The sequence below is a fragment of the Micromys minutus genome (genome assembly GCF_963924665.1).
Source record: "Micromys minutus genome assembly, chromosome: 1".
Taxonomy (NCBI): domain Eukaryota; kingdom Metazoa; phylum Chordata; class Mammalia; order Rodentia; family Muridae; genus Micromys; species Micromys minutus.
This window is the reverse complement of record NC_137969.1, coordinates 79,063,713-79,078,764: the sequence shown is the minus strand read 5'-3', so window position 1 is coordinate 79,078,764 and position 15,052 is coordinate 79,063,713. Positions and strand designations below refer to the sequence as shown.

The 15,052-nt window shown below is 38.6% G+C and overlaps 1 protein-coding gene across 1 annotated transcript in view; it reads right to left on the bottom strand.

The window, feature by feature from the left end:
* Positions 1-5,873: 5,873 nt before the first annotated feature.
* Positions 5,874-15,052, bottom strand: part of LOC308432039 (uncharacterized protein C1orf105 homolog) — a gene marked incomplete at both ends in the record, with an annotated part of 35,790 nt that continues 26,611 nt past the window's right edge. Inside the window, 2 exons of the mRNA XM_080931714.1 lie at positions 5,874-6,016; positions 12,608-12,666. Of these exons, the coding sequence (XP_080787840.1) occupies positions 5,874-6,016; positions 12,608-12,666 (202 nt within the window). The remainder of the gene's footprint in view (positions 6,017-12,607; positions 12,667-15,052) is intronic.

The window sequence follows — 15,052 nt, the reverse complement described above, 5'->3', positions numbered from 1 at the left end:
TATATGGACCAGTGAGTGACAACGCTCAGATTTAAGAAGATGGAGACTGTCTGGAATCTAGCTAAAGAAGAATACAAGCTCATGGATAGGGCTTCAAAAAACAAAATAGTACACTGGGTATGATGTTGCATGCCTAATCCCTGCACTTAGGAAAAAAAGGCAGGTAGATCTTTTGATTTCCAGACCATCCGGTGCTGTGCGGTGAGACCCTGTCTCAAAACATGTGCATAGTTGCAGAGAAAAACTCTAAGAACCACAATTCTCACTTGAATGACAGATTATTTTCTTTTGGTGGCAAGGCTAAGGCAGAGACTGAATTAGGGATTTGACCATTGTGGGGGAAAGTATACAATTTCAGCCCATGTTTCGGGGAGTAGGATGTTTAGAATGAGGGTGTTTTGCTTTCACAGCCACAGCCTGGGATTTAGATTTCACCCCGAATGGCACTGTGGGCTGAGTCCAATGGGATGTTTGGAGTCATATCACTAGCCATAAACGTGTAACAACAGGAAAAGAAAGCAAACAAAATCGGGCACACCTATGTCAGTGCAACGAAAAATTGTGTAAAGTGCCCTAGGAAAGAATGAATGAATAACTCCTGTTTAATGATAAGAGAACAAGAGTGGAGAGAGAGAGAGAGAGAGAGAGAGAGAGAGAGAGAGAGAGAGAGAGAGAGAGAGAGAGAGAGAGAGAAAGAGAGCAATTATAAAATGCTGCATTAGTATAAACCACTTATTGTTGGGTGGCAGAGCTTGCCTTTCAAAGGCAAAACTTCCTGAGGGCCAGAAATAAAATGTATTCTTTGAACCGGACTACACTCACCTGAACTTGATAGAACTCAAGGTTTCTGTCCAAGGGAGTGTCGGCAAGACAATTATGCAGACAATTTATTGGGTTTCCAGTGTCAAAGCTAGATTCGCTTCTTGGCACTTTCAAAACGGCCTTTTGTTTCACCCTGTTCTGATTTTGAGTCAGTGAAACACTGAAGTCACAATCCAAAAGGGAAGTGGGGTGGAGTTTGCAAAAGCCTCTGCCATTTTCTGACCTCCTGCAGATGTTTTTGACATTTTAGAGCTAACCAATGTTACCACAACCTTTTTGTTGATTTTACACATTTTGTACTTTTTATGTATTTCTTTTCTCAAATCTAGGGAATAAGGTTTCTAGCGTTTTTTTTCCCAGCTTGGAATCCTCACTGGGTGGCTCTTACTAGCTGATGAAGCCAGGAAACTTCCCCTAAAGTAGTTGGTATCCACCCATGCCTCACCTGGCTTCTCTGCACTTTGCTGACCAGGTGACAAAATGTCTTGCCAAAGACATCATAAAGAACAAGCGATAGCACAGCTATTTCTCTCCCATCAGCCTTGCTGGTGAGGTTCAATAATTGCTTCTTTGTTCCTGTCCAGACAGCAGGATAGCTGGTGACATGGAGAATGCTATTGCTGAATTGCTGGATGTTCCTTTTTGTAACTCATGTTCCATTCATTGTGTGTGTGTGTGTGTGTGTGTGTGTGATAAGCGCACACACATTTATATTTCTCTAGATGAAAGGCCGAATCCCAATAAGTAACCAAGTCTGCTTTCACACCCCCAAGTGTATGGATCTTTGTGGATTTACAATTAGTTAAACCTAGGGATGGACTTGCCTTTATTTGAAATATCTCTCAAATAGCTGAGCAGCTCCTGCAGGGATACAGTGCAGCATGAGATGTTGTTATCCTTGTTAGGTTACACATAGAAAAAAAAAAGAACAGATTCACAGTTAGAATCAGAGAGCTGTGTAATGTAATGCCAAATTAAGTTGGTTTTAAGTAGAATACGGTTGAAGGCGTGAAAAGCCCAGTTCTCTTGAGGTATTAGTTTATCCTTTCTTTCAATGTCTTCCTCCTCCCGTCCTCAAGACTGAACTCATGGCCTTGCGTGTGACAGCCAAGAAGCACGCACTTTTACTTCAATCTCGACCATTTTCTCTCCCTCCCCTGCCTCTCTTTGTGTGTCTGTGTGGGTGCCTTAGCAGGTGTCTTCTGCCTTGTTTTGTGAGAGTGTCTCTCACTGATCTGGAACTCACAGATTAGGCTAGACTGGCTAGCCAACCATCCCAAGACTCTGCCTGTCTCCACCTTCCCAGCATTAGGACATTCTAGAACAGCACCAGGACAGCTTCCTGTCATCACAGCTTTGGATGTGGGTTCTGGGGCTGCCACACCAATCTTCTCAAGTCAAGCAGGTTACTGGCTTCCCAGTAAATCTTCCCCTAGATCTTGATTCTTAGTGGTTTTGTTTTTAGGTTTATTTAGAGATAGCAATCTCATGGTTCTTCCTTTTTTGGGGGGGGGCAGTTCCAACTCTGAACAACAAGTGAAACTTAAACACAGCACCTTTGAGACTACCTGGTGTTATGCACATTGAAGATAATGAACAGAAGCTGGCCCATATGGAGGACCTCCCCTCCCCCTCTCTCCTTCTCCCTCTCCTCACCGGATAGTTATGATCCTGGGAAAAAAACAAGTGACCCTGAGACGGGAACATGACAGCGGAAGCCTGTCCAACTTCCCAGAATTAAAGTTGGGACCAGGCACGAGCATGGCCATGCCTTACATAAAACACAACAGGATATAAACTATGGCGCGAGTTTGATGTGGTGTCTCTTTCCATTCCTAACATAAGGGAATTATGCAGACTGGTTTTTAAATTCCGTGTTGGAGTGAGAGAAGGTAAGAGAGAATGTATATGACTAACATCTGTAGATTTTTAACTTAACTGAGGTTTTGGGGATTTTTGTTTGTTTGTTTTGTTTTGATTTTTTGCAAAATCGGGCTTTTTCTCTGAAATAAAAATATCTGGCCAAGATGATCCACTTTTCAAATTTAATCTGAACTGCACATGACTTTGGCGTAGGAATAACATTATTCTGAGTGAAGACTTTGCTTGGCCTATTCATGATAGACTGTTGGATGACACTGAAGAAAGGTCAGGAGGTGAAATAACAGCAGGCTTAGATGCTTGCCTCTAAGGGAGAGGCAACGGAGCCCATAGGGACACCCACCGTCGACCATTAGGCTCCCACATTACAGTGGAAGCAAAGGATGATATAGGTTAAATGATTTATTTCTAATAAGTTTACTATTGATATAGAATAGCCATGCAGTATATCTGCAGATCTCTTTGCAAGCTTGAATTAAAATGGTAACAGTGGGTTAGTCATACATGGAGATGTGATCGAGGTGCAAATTCCAATTGCATTCTGCCCTCAGTGTTATTACTTTCCAGGATTTGATTGTAGGAACAAAGTAACAAAGAAACTCTTCTTGGTTGAGTATTTAGCAATACTACTGAGGTCATCACGAGTGTGCCAAGGCCATAAAAGTCAGGTTTGGGCCTAGGTTCTGGGCAACTTCCTACAAACTAAAATGTCAACGAGCAAACACTTATATTTAACTTGAAACATGAGAGTGCAGTGGGAGCTAGACTTCTATTCTCACTGGGACAGTAGCTGAGAAAAATTACAAAGTTCCTGTGTAGTAAAAGGAAGCTGATGCTAAAAGTTAGTTTATCAGTGTTGAAATCCTAGTACTGCCTTCTCTCTAAATCATCTACCAAGGAACCATTTTAATGGGGCATGAGTTAAATCACTATAACATCCCTTTCCTGGAGGGAAAAAATATATATATATAAAATATATATATATTTGAAATCTTAAAATGTGGACTTGGTACCTTTCAGCCTTTGACTTTGTAGTCCTTTTGAGCTCTCAAGTTCATAGTTATTTACATAACACACACACACACACACACACACACACACACCACTTTTATTCTCCTTCTTCAAATATAGTAGGAATTTCCCCAAGACTAAATCACATATGATAGCTTAAATATTCTGACACCAAATGAATGTGCTTTAAAAATTATTTTTAAAGGTGTTTTAAAATTATTTAATTTATAATGTGGTAGATATCAATATGTATAGCTCCCATTTTTAAATTCTTTAGCGTCTTTAATTACTAAAGAGTGTAAAATGTTCCCAAGACCAAATAGTGTAAGAAACATACAGAGAAGGAGAAAGAGGGTAGGAAAGAAATGATAGGGAGAGGAAGGGAGAACAGGACAGAGTCCCATTGTCCCACTCAAGGTTTGTCCCCAAATGATGTAACTTTCCACAGTACAGTGGAAGCAAAGCATGATACAGGTGAGATGAGTCACCTGTCACCCATTGCCTATTCTTGGCTCCATTTCCTAAAAATTATACTACCCTTTGGTGGTGTCAAAAGCTAGTGGTCGAGTCTTTACTATTTGGCCATTATGGGGATTTAAGATCTAAGCCATAATACCCACTGTCAAAATACTGTCAAATACCAAAATGCTATTCTTAATGATGTAGTTTTGGGCTATTATAGATAAGGGTATTTTAATGAGATTTCAGAAGCACTTTATGTCCTAAGGTATATAATATTCCTACTACCTCAAATAACTGTGTATGAGTTAGAAAATATTTTTCCTAATTTATGAGTGTAGGCACCCCAAGACCTTTCACTAAAGTATGAATAAACAAACAACAACAAAAGAAAGCTTTGCTGTGCTGTCCAATTGTCTGAAATAATAGAAGTTATGGAGATTATTTTTGAAGTTTTGGAACTCCAAATGCAGTGGAAACAAAAACCATAACCTACCACAAATACAAGACAACAAAACAGGCTTTATCTGTTTTTTCTTTGTTTTTGTTGAGTTAAATTTAGACACTGGTTCATTGATATGAGATTTCTTAGCTCCATTCTAAGTTAGAGAAGAGGCTGTCTTCTAGGTTGGTCTAGCATCTACTCAGAGTCTGGGGTTCCACCAGGCAGTTGCTTTCTAGGAAACAGAAGGGTGTTTGTTTGTTTGTTTGTTTTTATGAAGCCTCTTAAAATTTGGCTCAGAAAATATGTGACCAAATACATAATATTTGCAAACTTGGAAATTTTTTTTTGTGTCCCACACATTGTGTACATATAGATCAACGTGCATAGACCAGAAAGCATGCATTTTCATATACAAATAACTTCACCATAAAATTTAAGCATGGCGTAGATATGAGTAAGCAAAGATCAGCTGAACACCTGACCAGTATGTAAGGAAGCAAAGGCAGCAATGTGGGGTGTAGTTCCTGTGACCACAGACTAATCATTTGTCACTCACTTTTCGGTTGTTATGTTACAGTGTCCCCTCTTAGGTATAAAATGAACTTATGGGGGAAAGGTGACTTTTCTTCCTTTTCTTCCTTATTGTGAATAAGATGAGTCTACAGAGGGCTCAAGGAATCATCATTGGTCCTCCTACCTAAAGGAATGGGCTAAATGACTTACATAGAAAACCTGTGACTAGCATTAAGACTTAAGATAATTTCTAATTAAGATAATCTCTAGTTGTTTTCTAATGAAAGTCAACTTCTGATCAAAATTATGTTCATTAACAGGACAGTCCTATTAAGTGCCAAACATTGCCAAAGAACCGTTGATTTGGTCTGGCTAAGCCCTGGGACTATGTAATTAATAGGTTTTGTTTTCATTTAATAGCCAAAAATATAAATAAAACTAGAACAGCAAAAAAAAAAAAAAAAAAAAAAAAAAAACCAATATAGCATGCATTAACAATTTCAGCAAAACAACATGAAGAACACTTACCATGCTCTGTGTTAATCAATAAATCTTTATAGTTATGGAAATTAAACCATTTTGTCTTTAGGAGGAAGTGGTAAGAATAGCAGCACATAGGAAGGAAAAAGTGACTCATCTTTTGTGAGATTCAAGATTAGGGGAAGATACCAGCGTCAGAAACTGGCTTGGAGAGGTGGCTTTTTCCATGAGAGTTTGGGGGTAATGAGCTCTGGCCACTCACTCACTTCTTCACCGTCTTGCTCATTCCTTTCTTCCTGGGCGAGGCACAGTGCTGAGTATCCTGAGTTTTGTAGTCACCTGACAGCAGCCTGTGGAAGACAGCAGTCCTAGGACCTAAAATGGGCAGTCTGTAGCAAATGCTCTCTGGAAGACAGTGTGAAGAACAGAGATAAAAGGCTTATACACTGTTCTCACAAATACACAAAATAACTAAGAGCCACCAAAGACTCCTCTAGCCTTAGCATACTCAAAATTCACATAAGAATTTCTTTTAATAGTATCATCTCATGGCAACAACATTTAGACTTTTATAAATCTGATCAAAGATGCCAAGTGAAATTTAGAAATAACATTGAAGTGTTAAGAATATTGCCAATTAAATTTAAATTGAAAATAAAATATATCTGGAATTGTAATATTAGCTCAAGGAAAAAGAGGGTTTAATTCTGAGGAGACTGTTCTAGGACACATGAGTACTTAGGTCTGTTATGTGAGAAAAACAGACAACCATAACCTTACAAAAAGACTACAGCCAGGAAATAATGTAATATTTTAAAAGATACTTCATGTTGTGAATAATTCTTAAGTCTTTACTATCTTGACCGCTTCTTCAAACATAATTTAATTTTTTGAAAAAAGGTTCACATTCTTCTCCCCACACCCCAAAACTTTGCCTGCCATCCAGGAGGACTGCTCTAACCAGGGACACAAGTGAGCACCCCATCCCATCCCCCACAACAGCTAGGACCCCACAGAGCCCAGCAGATGTGGGCTCTGTCCTGTGCCCTGTTGAAGCCCATCTTCCTTTCAGTCTGAATCTCCACCGGTACTCTCCAAGGATCAGTTCTCCCATTTCCTCACCCCTACCCAACAGCTCTGCCTATCTCCAGGAGACTGGCTCTAACCAGAGAAATAGCACTGCCTGCCTCTCAGGAGGCCTGTTCCTAAGCCCAAGCATCCAAGAAAGTTGGGACACATGGAAAGAACAAACCTAAGAACAATAAAAATAGAAGGGGTGAAGAGTCCAAATTCAAAGGGCCAGAAAACATTTCCAACAATATTGTAGAAGAAAACTTCCTCACCTAAAGAAAGAAATGGCTTTAAACATACAAGAAGCCTACAGAACACAAAATAAATTGGGCCAGAAAAGAAAATCTTCTCACCACATAATAATCAAAAGACTAAATGTATAGAACAAAGAAAGAATATTAAAAGCTGTACAGAAAAAAGCCGAATAACATACAAAGGCATACCTATCAGAATTTCTCCTGAATTCTCAGCCAAGATCCTAAAAACAAGAAAACTTTGGACAGATATCTTCCAAACCTTAAGAGACCATAGATGTCACTTCAGACTACTATACCCAGCAAAGCTGTCAATCACCATAGATAGAGAAACCAAGATATTCCATGACAAAACCAAATTTAGAAAATATATTTCTACTAATGTAGTCCTACAAAGGATACTAAAAGTTAAACACCAACACAAGGAGGATAACTTGACCCAAGAAAACACAAAAATTTAATCATCTCACAACAAAACCAAAGAGAAGATAAACACACACACATAGTACCACTTCCAACAATAAAAATAACAAGAATTAATAATCATTGGTCATCAATACCTCTCAACATCTTTAAACCCAATTCACCAATAAAATGACACAAGCCAGCAGACTGGATACATAAACAGGATCCATCATTTTGTTGTATATAAGAAACACACCTCATCAACAAAGATAGACACTACTTCAAATAAAAGGCTGGAAAAGGTTTTCCAAGCAAATGGTTCCAAGAAACAAGCTGGAGTAGCCATTCTAACATCTAATAAAATAGACAATTGAAAGTAGTCAAAAGAGATGAGGGAAGGGTATTTCATACTCATTAAAGGAAAAAAATCTATGAAGATGAAGCCTTAATTCTGAAAATCTATGCCCCAAATGCAAAGGTACCCAAATTTGTAAAAGAAACTTTACTACATCTCAAAACATACATTGAACCCCATACAATACTAGTGGGAGACTACAAGACCACACTCTCACCAATGGAAAGGTCATCAAAACAGAAACTAAACAGAGACACAATGAAACTAATAGAAGTTATGAACCAAATGGATTTAAGAGATATCTATAAAAAATGTTACCCAAAAGAATATATATTCTTCTCAGCACCTCAGGGAATCTTCTCCAAAATTGAGCATATAATTGGACACAAAACAAGCCTCAATAGACAGAAGAAGATTAAAATAACCCCTTGCATTCTATCAGATCACCATGGACTAAGGCTGCACTTCAGCAGCAACAGAAACAACAGAAAGCCCACATGTTCATGGAAACTGAATAACACTCTGTTAAATAATAACTTGGTTAGGAAAGAAATAAAGAAATTACAGACTTTTAGAGTTCAGTGAAAATGAAGGCACAAGGTACCTAAACAAGTAGTATTAAGAGGAAATTCATAAATAATTTTGCCTTCATAAAGAAATTGGAGAGATCTCATACTAGCAACTAAATAGCACACCTAAAAGCTTTAGAACAAAAAGACGCAAACATACCCAAGAGAAGTATACAGAAGGAAATGGTCAAACTCAGGATTGAAATCAACCAACTCAAAACAAAGAAAACAATACAAAGAATCAACAAAACCAAGAGATGGTTCTTTGAGAAAATCACTAAGATAGAGGAACCCTTAGCCAAATTTACTGAATGGTACAGAAAGAGTATCCAAATTAACAAATTCAGAAATAAAAAGGGAGTCATACAGAAAAAATTGCCAGGTCTTATTACAAAAGCATATACTGAACAAAACTAGAAAATCTAAACAAAATAGATGATTTTCTGGACAGACACTATGTACCAAAATTAAATCAAGATCAGGTAAACTATTTAAACAGTCCCACAACTCCTAAGAAAATAGAAAAAGTCACTAAAAACCTCCCAATCCTCCCTCCAAAAAAGCTCAGAAACAGATGGGTTTAGTGTATAATTCAACCAGACTTTAAAAGAAAAGAGCTAATACCAGTACTCTGCAGTGTATTCCACAAGATAGGAACAGAAGGAACACTGCCTAATTCATTCTCTGAGGCCACAGTTACCCTGATACCTAAACCACACAAAGACAGAAAAAAGAGAACCTCAGACAAAATTTGCCTATGAACATTGTTGTACTCAATAAAATTCTCAGAAACCTAATCCAAGAACACATCAAAAACATCATTCAGCATGATCAAGTATGCTTCATCTCAGGGATGCAGGGATGATTCAATACATAAAAATGCATCAATGTAATCCATTGTATAACAAACTCAATGGAAAGAAACCCCACATAATAATTTCATTAGACACTGAAAAAGTCTTTGACAAAATTCAACACCTCCTCATGTTAAAAGCCTGGAGAGATTTAAGGCATATACCTAAACATAATAAAAGCAATATACAGTAAACCAATAGCCAACATAAAATTAAATGGAGAGGAACTTGAAGTAATCCCACTAAAATCAGGGACAAGACAAGGCTGACCATTCTCTCCTTATTTATTTAGTATAGTACTTGAAGTTCTAGCTAGAATAATAAGACAACAAAAGGAAATGAAGGTAGGCATAAGTGACTCCCCAAATTCTACCAGATAACTACAGCTGATAAACAACTTCAGCAAAGTGGCTGGATGTACAATTAACTCAAACAAATCAGTAGCTCTCTTTTATACAAATGATAAATGGGCTGACAAAGAAATTATAGAAACAACATCCTTCACAATAGCCACAAATAATATAAAATATCAATGCAACTCTAACTAAGCAAGTGAAAGATCTATATGACAAGAATTTCAAGTTCCCAAAGAAAGAAATCTAGGAAGACTTCAGAAGATGAAAAGATCTTCGATGCTCATGGATTGATAAGATTAACATAGTTTAAAATGGCCATCATACCAAAGGTGATCTACAGATCCAATACAATTTCTGTCAATTTTTTTTTTTTTTTTTTTTACAAACACCAAAAGAGCAATTTTCAACTTCGTATGGAAGGACAAAAAACCTAGTATAGCTAAAACAACCCTGAACAATAAAAGATCTTCTGGGAGAAATCACCATCCCTGACCTCAAGCTGTACTACAGAGAAATAGTGATAAAAACCACATGGCATTGGTACAGAGACAGACAGATCAATCAGTGGAATAGAATCAAAACCATGAAATAACCCCACTCACCTTCAGACACTTAATTTTTTATTTTTATTTCTTTTAAAGAATTATTTATTTATTATATATAAGTACATTGTAGATGTCTTCAGACACACCAGAAGAGGGAATTGTATCCTATTACAGATGGTTGTGAGCCACCATGTGGTTGCTGAGATTTGAACTCAGGATCTTTGGAAGAGTGGTCAGTGTTCTTATACACTGAGCCATCTCTTCAGCCCCAGACACTTAATTTTTGACAAAGAAGCCAAAATTGTACAGTGATGAAAAGCATCTTTAGCAGATGAACCTGGACTAATTGTTGGTCTGCATGTAGAACAAGGCAAATAGATCCATATTTATCACCCTGAACAAAACTCAAGTCCAAGTGGATCAAGGACCTCAACATAAAACCAAAAACACTGAATCTAATAGAAGAGAAAGTCGGAAACAGTGCTGAATGAACTAGCACAGGAGAAAATTTTCTGAACAGAACATTAATGGCTCAGGCTTTCAGATCAACAATTGATAAACAATTGATAAACAATTGAAACCTCTTGAAACTGAAAGCTTCTGTAAGGCAAAAACAATGTCAAAAATACCAACCTACAGATTAGGAGAAGCTCTTCACTAACCCTACAACTGACAGAGGACTAATATCCTAAATATATAAAGAACTCAAAAACTTAGACTTCAAAAAACCAAATAACCCAATTAAACAATTAAAAATCGGGTACAGGGCTAAACAGAGAATTCTCAACAGAAGAATCTTGAATGGCAGAGAAGCACTTAAAGAAATGTTCAGTATATTTAGTCATCAAGGAAATGCAAATCAAAATGACCCTGAGATTCCACCCTACACCAACTAGAGTAGGTGAAATCAAAAACTCAAGGGACAGTACATGCTGTAGAGAAAGGGAAACAATCCTCTATTGCTCATGGGACTGAAAACTTGTACAACCACTCTGGAAATCAATTTAGCAGTTCCTCAGAAAGTTGGAAATAATTCTACCTACACATCTAGCTACATTGCTTATGCCCAAAAGATTCTCCACTATATCACAAGGGCACATGTTTCACTGTGTTCATAGCAGACTTCTTCATAACATCCAGAAACTAAGCACACCAGATGTTCCTCAATCAAAGAATTGATGTGGAAAATGTGGTTTATGTACACAATGAAATACTTCTCAGCTATTAAATACAAGGGCATCATAAATTTTGCAGGCAAATGGATGACACTAGAAAATATCATCCTGAGCGAGGTAACCCAGACCCAAAAGGACACACATGGTATATACTCACTGACAGGTGGATATTAGCCACAATATACAGAGTAACCATGCTATACCCCACAGACCTTAAGAAGTTAAACAAGAAGAAAATCCCAAACAAGGATGCTTAAATCCCATTTAGAAGAAGGAACAAAATAGCCATGGGAGGCAGAGGGATGGAGGAGAATAGGTGGGCAGGATCCGGTATGGGGAGAGACAGGAGAGAGGCCCAGGTGCCAGGAGAACGAAGGTGAATGAACAGCTTCCTCTGGTGGGGGCTGGGGACAATCTCTAGAAGGGACTTGGGATGTGGGGAGGCTCCCAGGACTCCATGTGGGTAACCTTAATCGAAATGCCCAGCAGTGGGGATATGGAACCTGAAGTGACCACTTCCAGCAGCCATATAGGACTCTCAGTGGAGAGATGTGGACAACAATCTACCTACACAACTTTCAACCTGAAACTGTTCCTGTCTAAAAGAAATGTAGGGTCAAAAATGGAGCAGAGACTGAAGGAATGGCTGACCAATGACCGGCCCAATTTGGGATATATCCCATGTGCAGACACCAATCCCTAACACTATTACTGATGCTGTGTTGTGTTTGTACATAGGAGCATAGCACAGCTGTCCTCTGAGGGGCTCTATCCAGTATGCAGACACTCACAACCCAGCATTGGATGGGGATTGAGACCCCTATGGAATACTTAGGGAAAGGAGTGAAGGAACTGAAGGCAATGGCAACCCCACAGGAAGTTCATGTCAACTAACCTGGACCTGGGAGCTCCCAGAGACTGAGCCACCAACCAAAGAACTGGTCTGAGGCCATGAGCACAGACGTAGCAGAGGATGTCCTTGTCTGGCTTCAGTGGAATAGGATGTGCCTAATCTTGTAGAGACTTGGTGCCCCAGAGTGGGGGATACTTTGGGTGGGGGTATTATCTCAGAGGCAAAGGGGAGAGTGGATGGAGTAATAACTGTGTGTGTGGGGGGGAGTTGTGTGACCTAAAGGTGCCTTGGGGGGAAAAACAGGACATGAAAACATGTGAGACTCTTAGAAAGAACAGAGTAAGTTGGGGAGGAGGAGGAGGAACAAAAGGAGGAGGAGAAAGAGGAGGTTGTATAACAATCACAACACATAGAAAGACAATATGCAAAATTTAAAAGGGACAGAGAATGGAATTTGCTTAGAAAAATTTAGAGGGTATCATAGAAACTCCATTTTCTATTCTCTGGCCCCAAGCAGAGTATGTATCACACCAAAAGATTACTCTAAGGGACAACACACCTGTTGGAATGTCATTGCATGAATGCAGCTGTTGCACTTTCGAGGAAAGACTCACATCTCTGATGGAAGAATCAAGAGATCACATGTGTCAGTTGGTTAGAGCCTAGTCAAAAAGGGCTGGGTCTTTATACAGAGAGTGGGGTGCGCTGCTCTGTGGCCTTGCAGCTTGGTGAGACAGCAAACTGTCCAAACAACACTAAGTCTCAGGTGCTTTTCCTCAGTAGTATCTTTATGAATTTTGATAGAACCTTTATTTAACCATATTTCATTCTAATATTTTACTCTAACATGTAGAGTCTAAAACTAGTAAGGATTAAGAAATTATTGCTTTAATTTTCATAAAACGTAAGAAATCTTCCAAGTTAGTCAATTTGTGCCTGTAGAGCAAAACTGAGAAAATGTTTTGGCTAGAGGCTTAGTGAGATCTCCATTTCTTTCCATCAAGGCTGTGGGGGTGACCCTCACTCCAAACATTCAAAACATTGATCTAAACTGCTTAATTCCTTAAGATTTACAATTTGTTGCCATTTGATGAACTAGCTACAATGTTTCTTAACCTTTGGGTCGTGACCCCTTTGGGGATGGCATATCAGATATCCTGCATATTAGATATTTCTACTATAATTCATAACAGAAACAAAATGAATCAGTTTTATAGTTTCAGGTTACTGCAACCTGAGGAACTGTATGTAGTAAAGAGCCACAGCACTTGGTAGGTTGAGAACCACTGAAAGATGACATATTTTAGTGTACCCACTTCCAAAAAGATCTTCTGAGGTTGCTTTGTTACCAAGACATATGGCTGGTCTAGACAAATTTAATTCACTTGTCACTGAAGGTCTCATGTAGGTGGAGAAAGAGAAGCAGAACTGATTCATTGTCCATGCTCTGCGGACAACTCAGTGTCTTCAGGAATGGAGAGCTTATGGTCTGTGTGGTCTACAGACCTACAAATAAGTGTGTGACCCCCATTCTTTCTCTCTTCCCTCTCCTTTACTTCTGACATTCGTAAACTATTAGCTCTTGTAGTGGCTTTAGTCAAAATCACTTAGAAGTGGGAGGGCTGTCGAGAAGGCTTGGTGATTAAGAAGGCTTGTTTCTCCCAGAGGACTTGAGTTCAGTTCCCTGTTCTTATGTTGTTGGGCTCACAACTGCCTGTAACTCCAGTCCCAGAGCATCCTATGCCTTTTCAGCCTCTTCAGGTGCACCCTCACGGCATACACAAAAATGACCATAAAATACATCTTTTTAATAGCAATTGTTTTGATGGGGACAATGTCATATGTGTGGTGAGAGTTAAAAAGTGTAGATTTTATAAGCAACGAACAGAGCACTCTTTAAAGTCACTCTCAGGAGGACCAAACAGAAGTGGGAGGCTTTCTTTTGTTGTGTTGAAAATGAAACCAAAAACAAAGGTTCAGGAGGATTTTAAGATCAATCAATTTTTAGCCACAGTTTAAAGGAACAAGAAGAATCTGCTTAAAATAAAAGCAATTAAGGATTTGGGGATTAAGTGTTTTACTCAAAGTACAAAACATTCTAAATAAACCAAGGTAAGGAAAGGTTTCAAAGTCTCTTTCACGGAAGAACCCGCTTTTGCTCAGGAAGCCTGGATTCAAAGTGTTTCCTATTTAAAGTTTGCAAAGAGTATTTATCAGAATTACTTTTTATCATGATAAAAATTATGAGTAAATGTTATTAGTGTTGGAACTTGGACTATGGGGACACGTGTTTCCTCGTGACCTTTGTGTAAGTGACCCGCACTGGTACATGGTGTCAGTGTGCCCGACTGTGTTGTAGTCTGGAACAAAAGGCCTCGATGTCGGAAAAGCAATGCGAACACTTGCTTCCGAGCCACATGGGATTACAAAAAGACCAATTAGCTTCTTCCACCTTTCTTTTTATATAAGGGAGAGAATTAAATGTTGCCTTAGAATCCCTTGTAACGCCTTTGTGAAGGTGACACTACGCTCATGTTCCAGGGTCTATGACAAGGCCTTCAGAACATTGATGTGTTAGCCAGATCGAGTCCATGCTTGCTGCTATTGTTATTGTTGTTGTTTTAGTTACAAAACAATGAGTTTCATTATGATAATTTCATACATGGATAGCATCGTATTTGAGCCTGGAGTTTTTTTTTTAATTGAAGTTTTCATAATGAGAACATTATACTTGTGCACGTGCGTGTGTACACACACACACACACACACACACACACACACACACACACACACCTCCTTCCATGTTCTTCCTATAGTTTTAAAAAATAAAGTAAGAGGTAAATTATTTTTTTTACTGTTAATAGTCAAATACAGGATAAAGGTTTAAAAACCTCACTAACTGGAATTTGACTGGATATTACTTTTGTGGCATTGGTTGTATTGTTATATTTCTGCTGCATTGCAGCAAATGACAATCAAACAGATAACTAGAATTTGAGTTGAT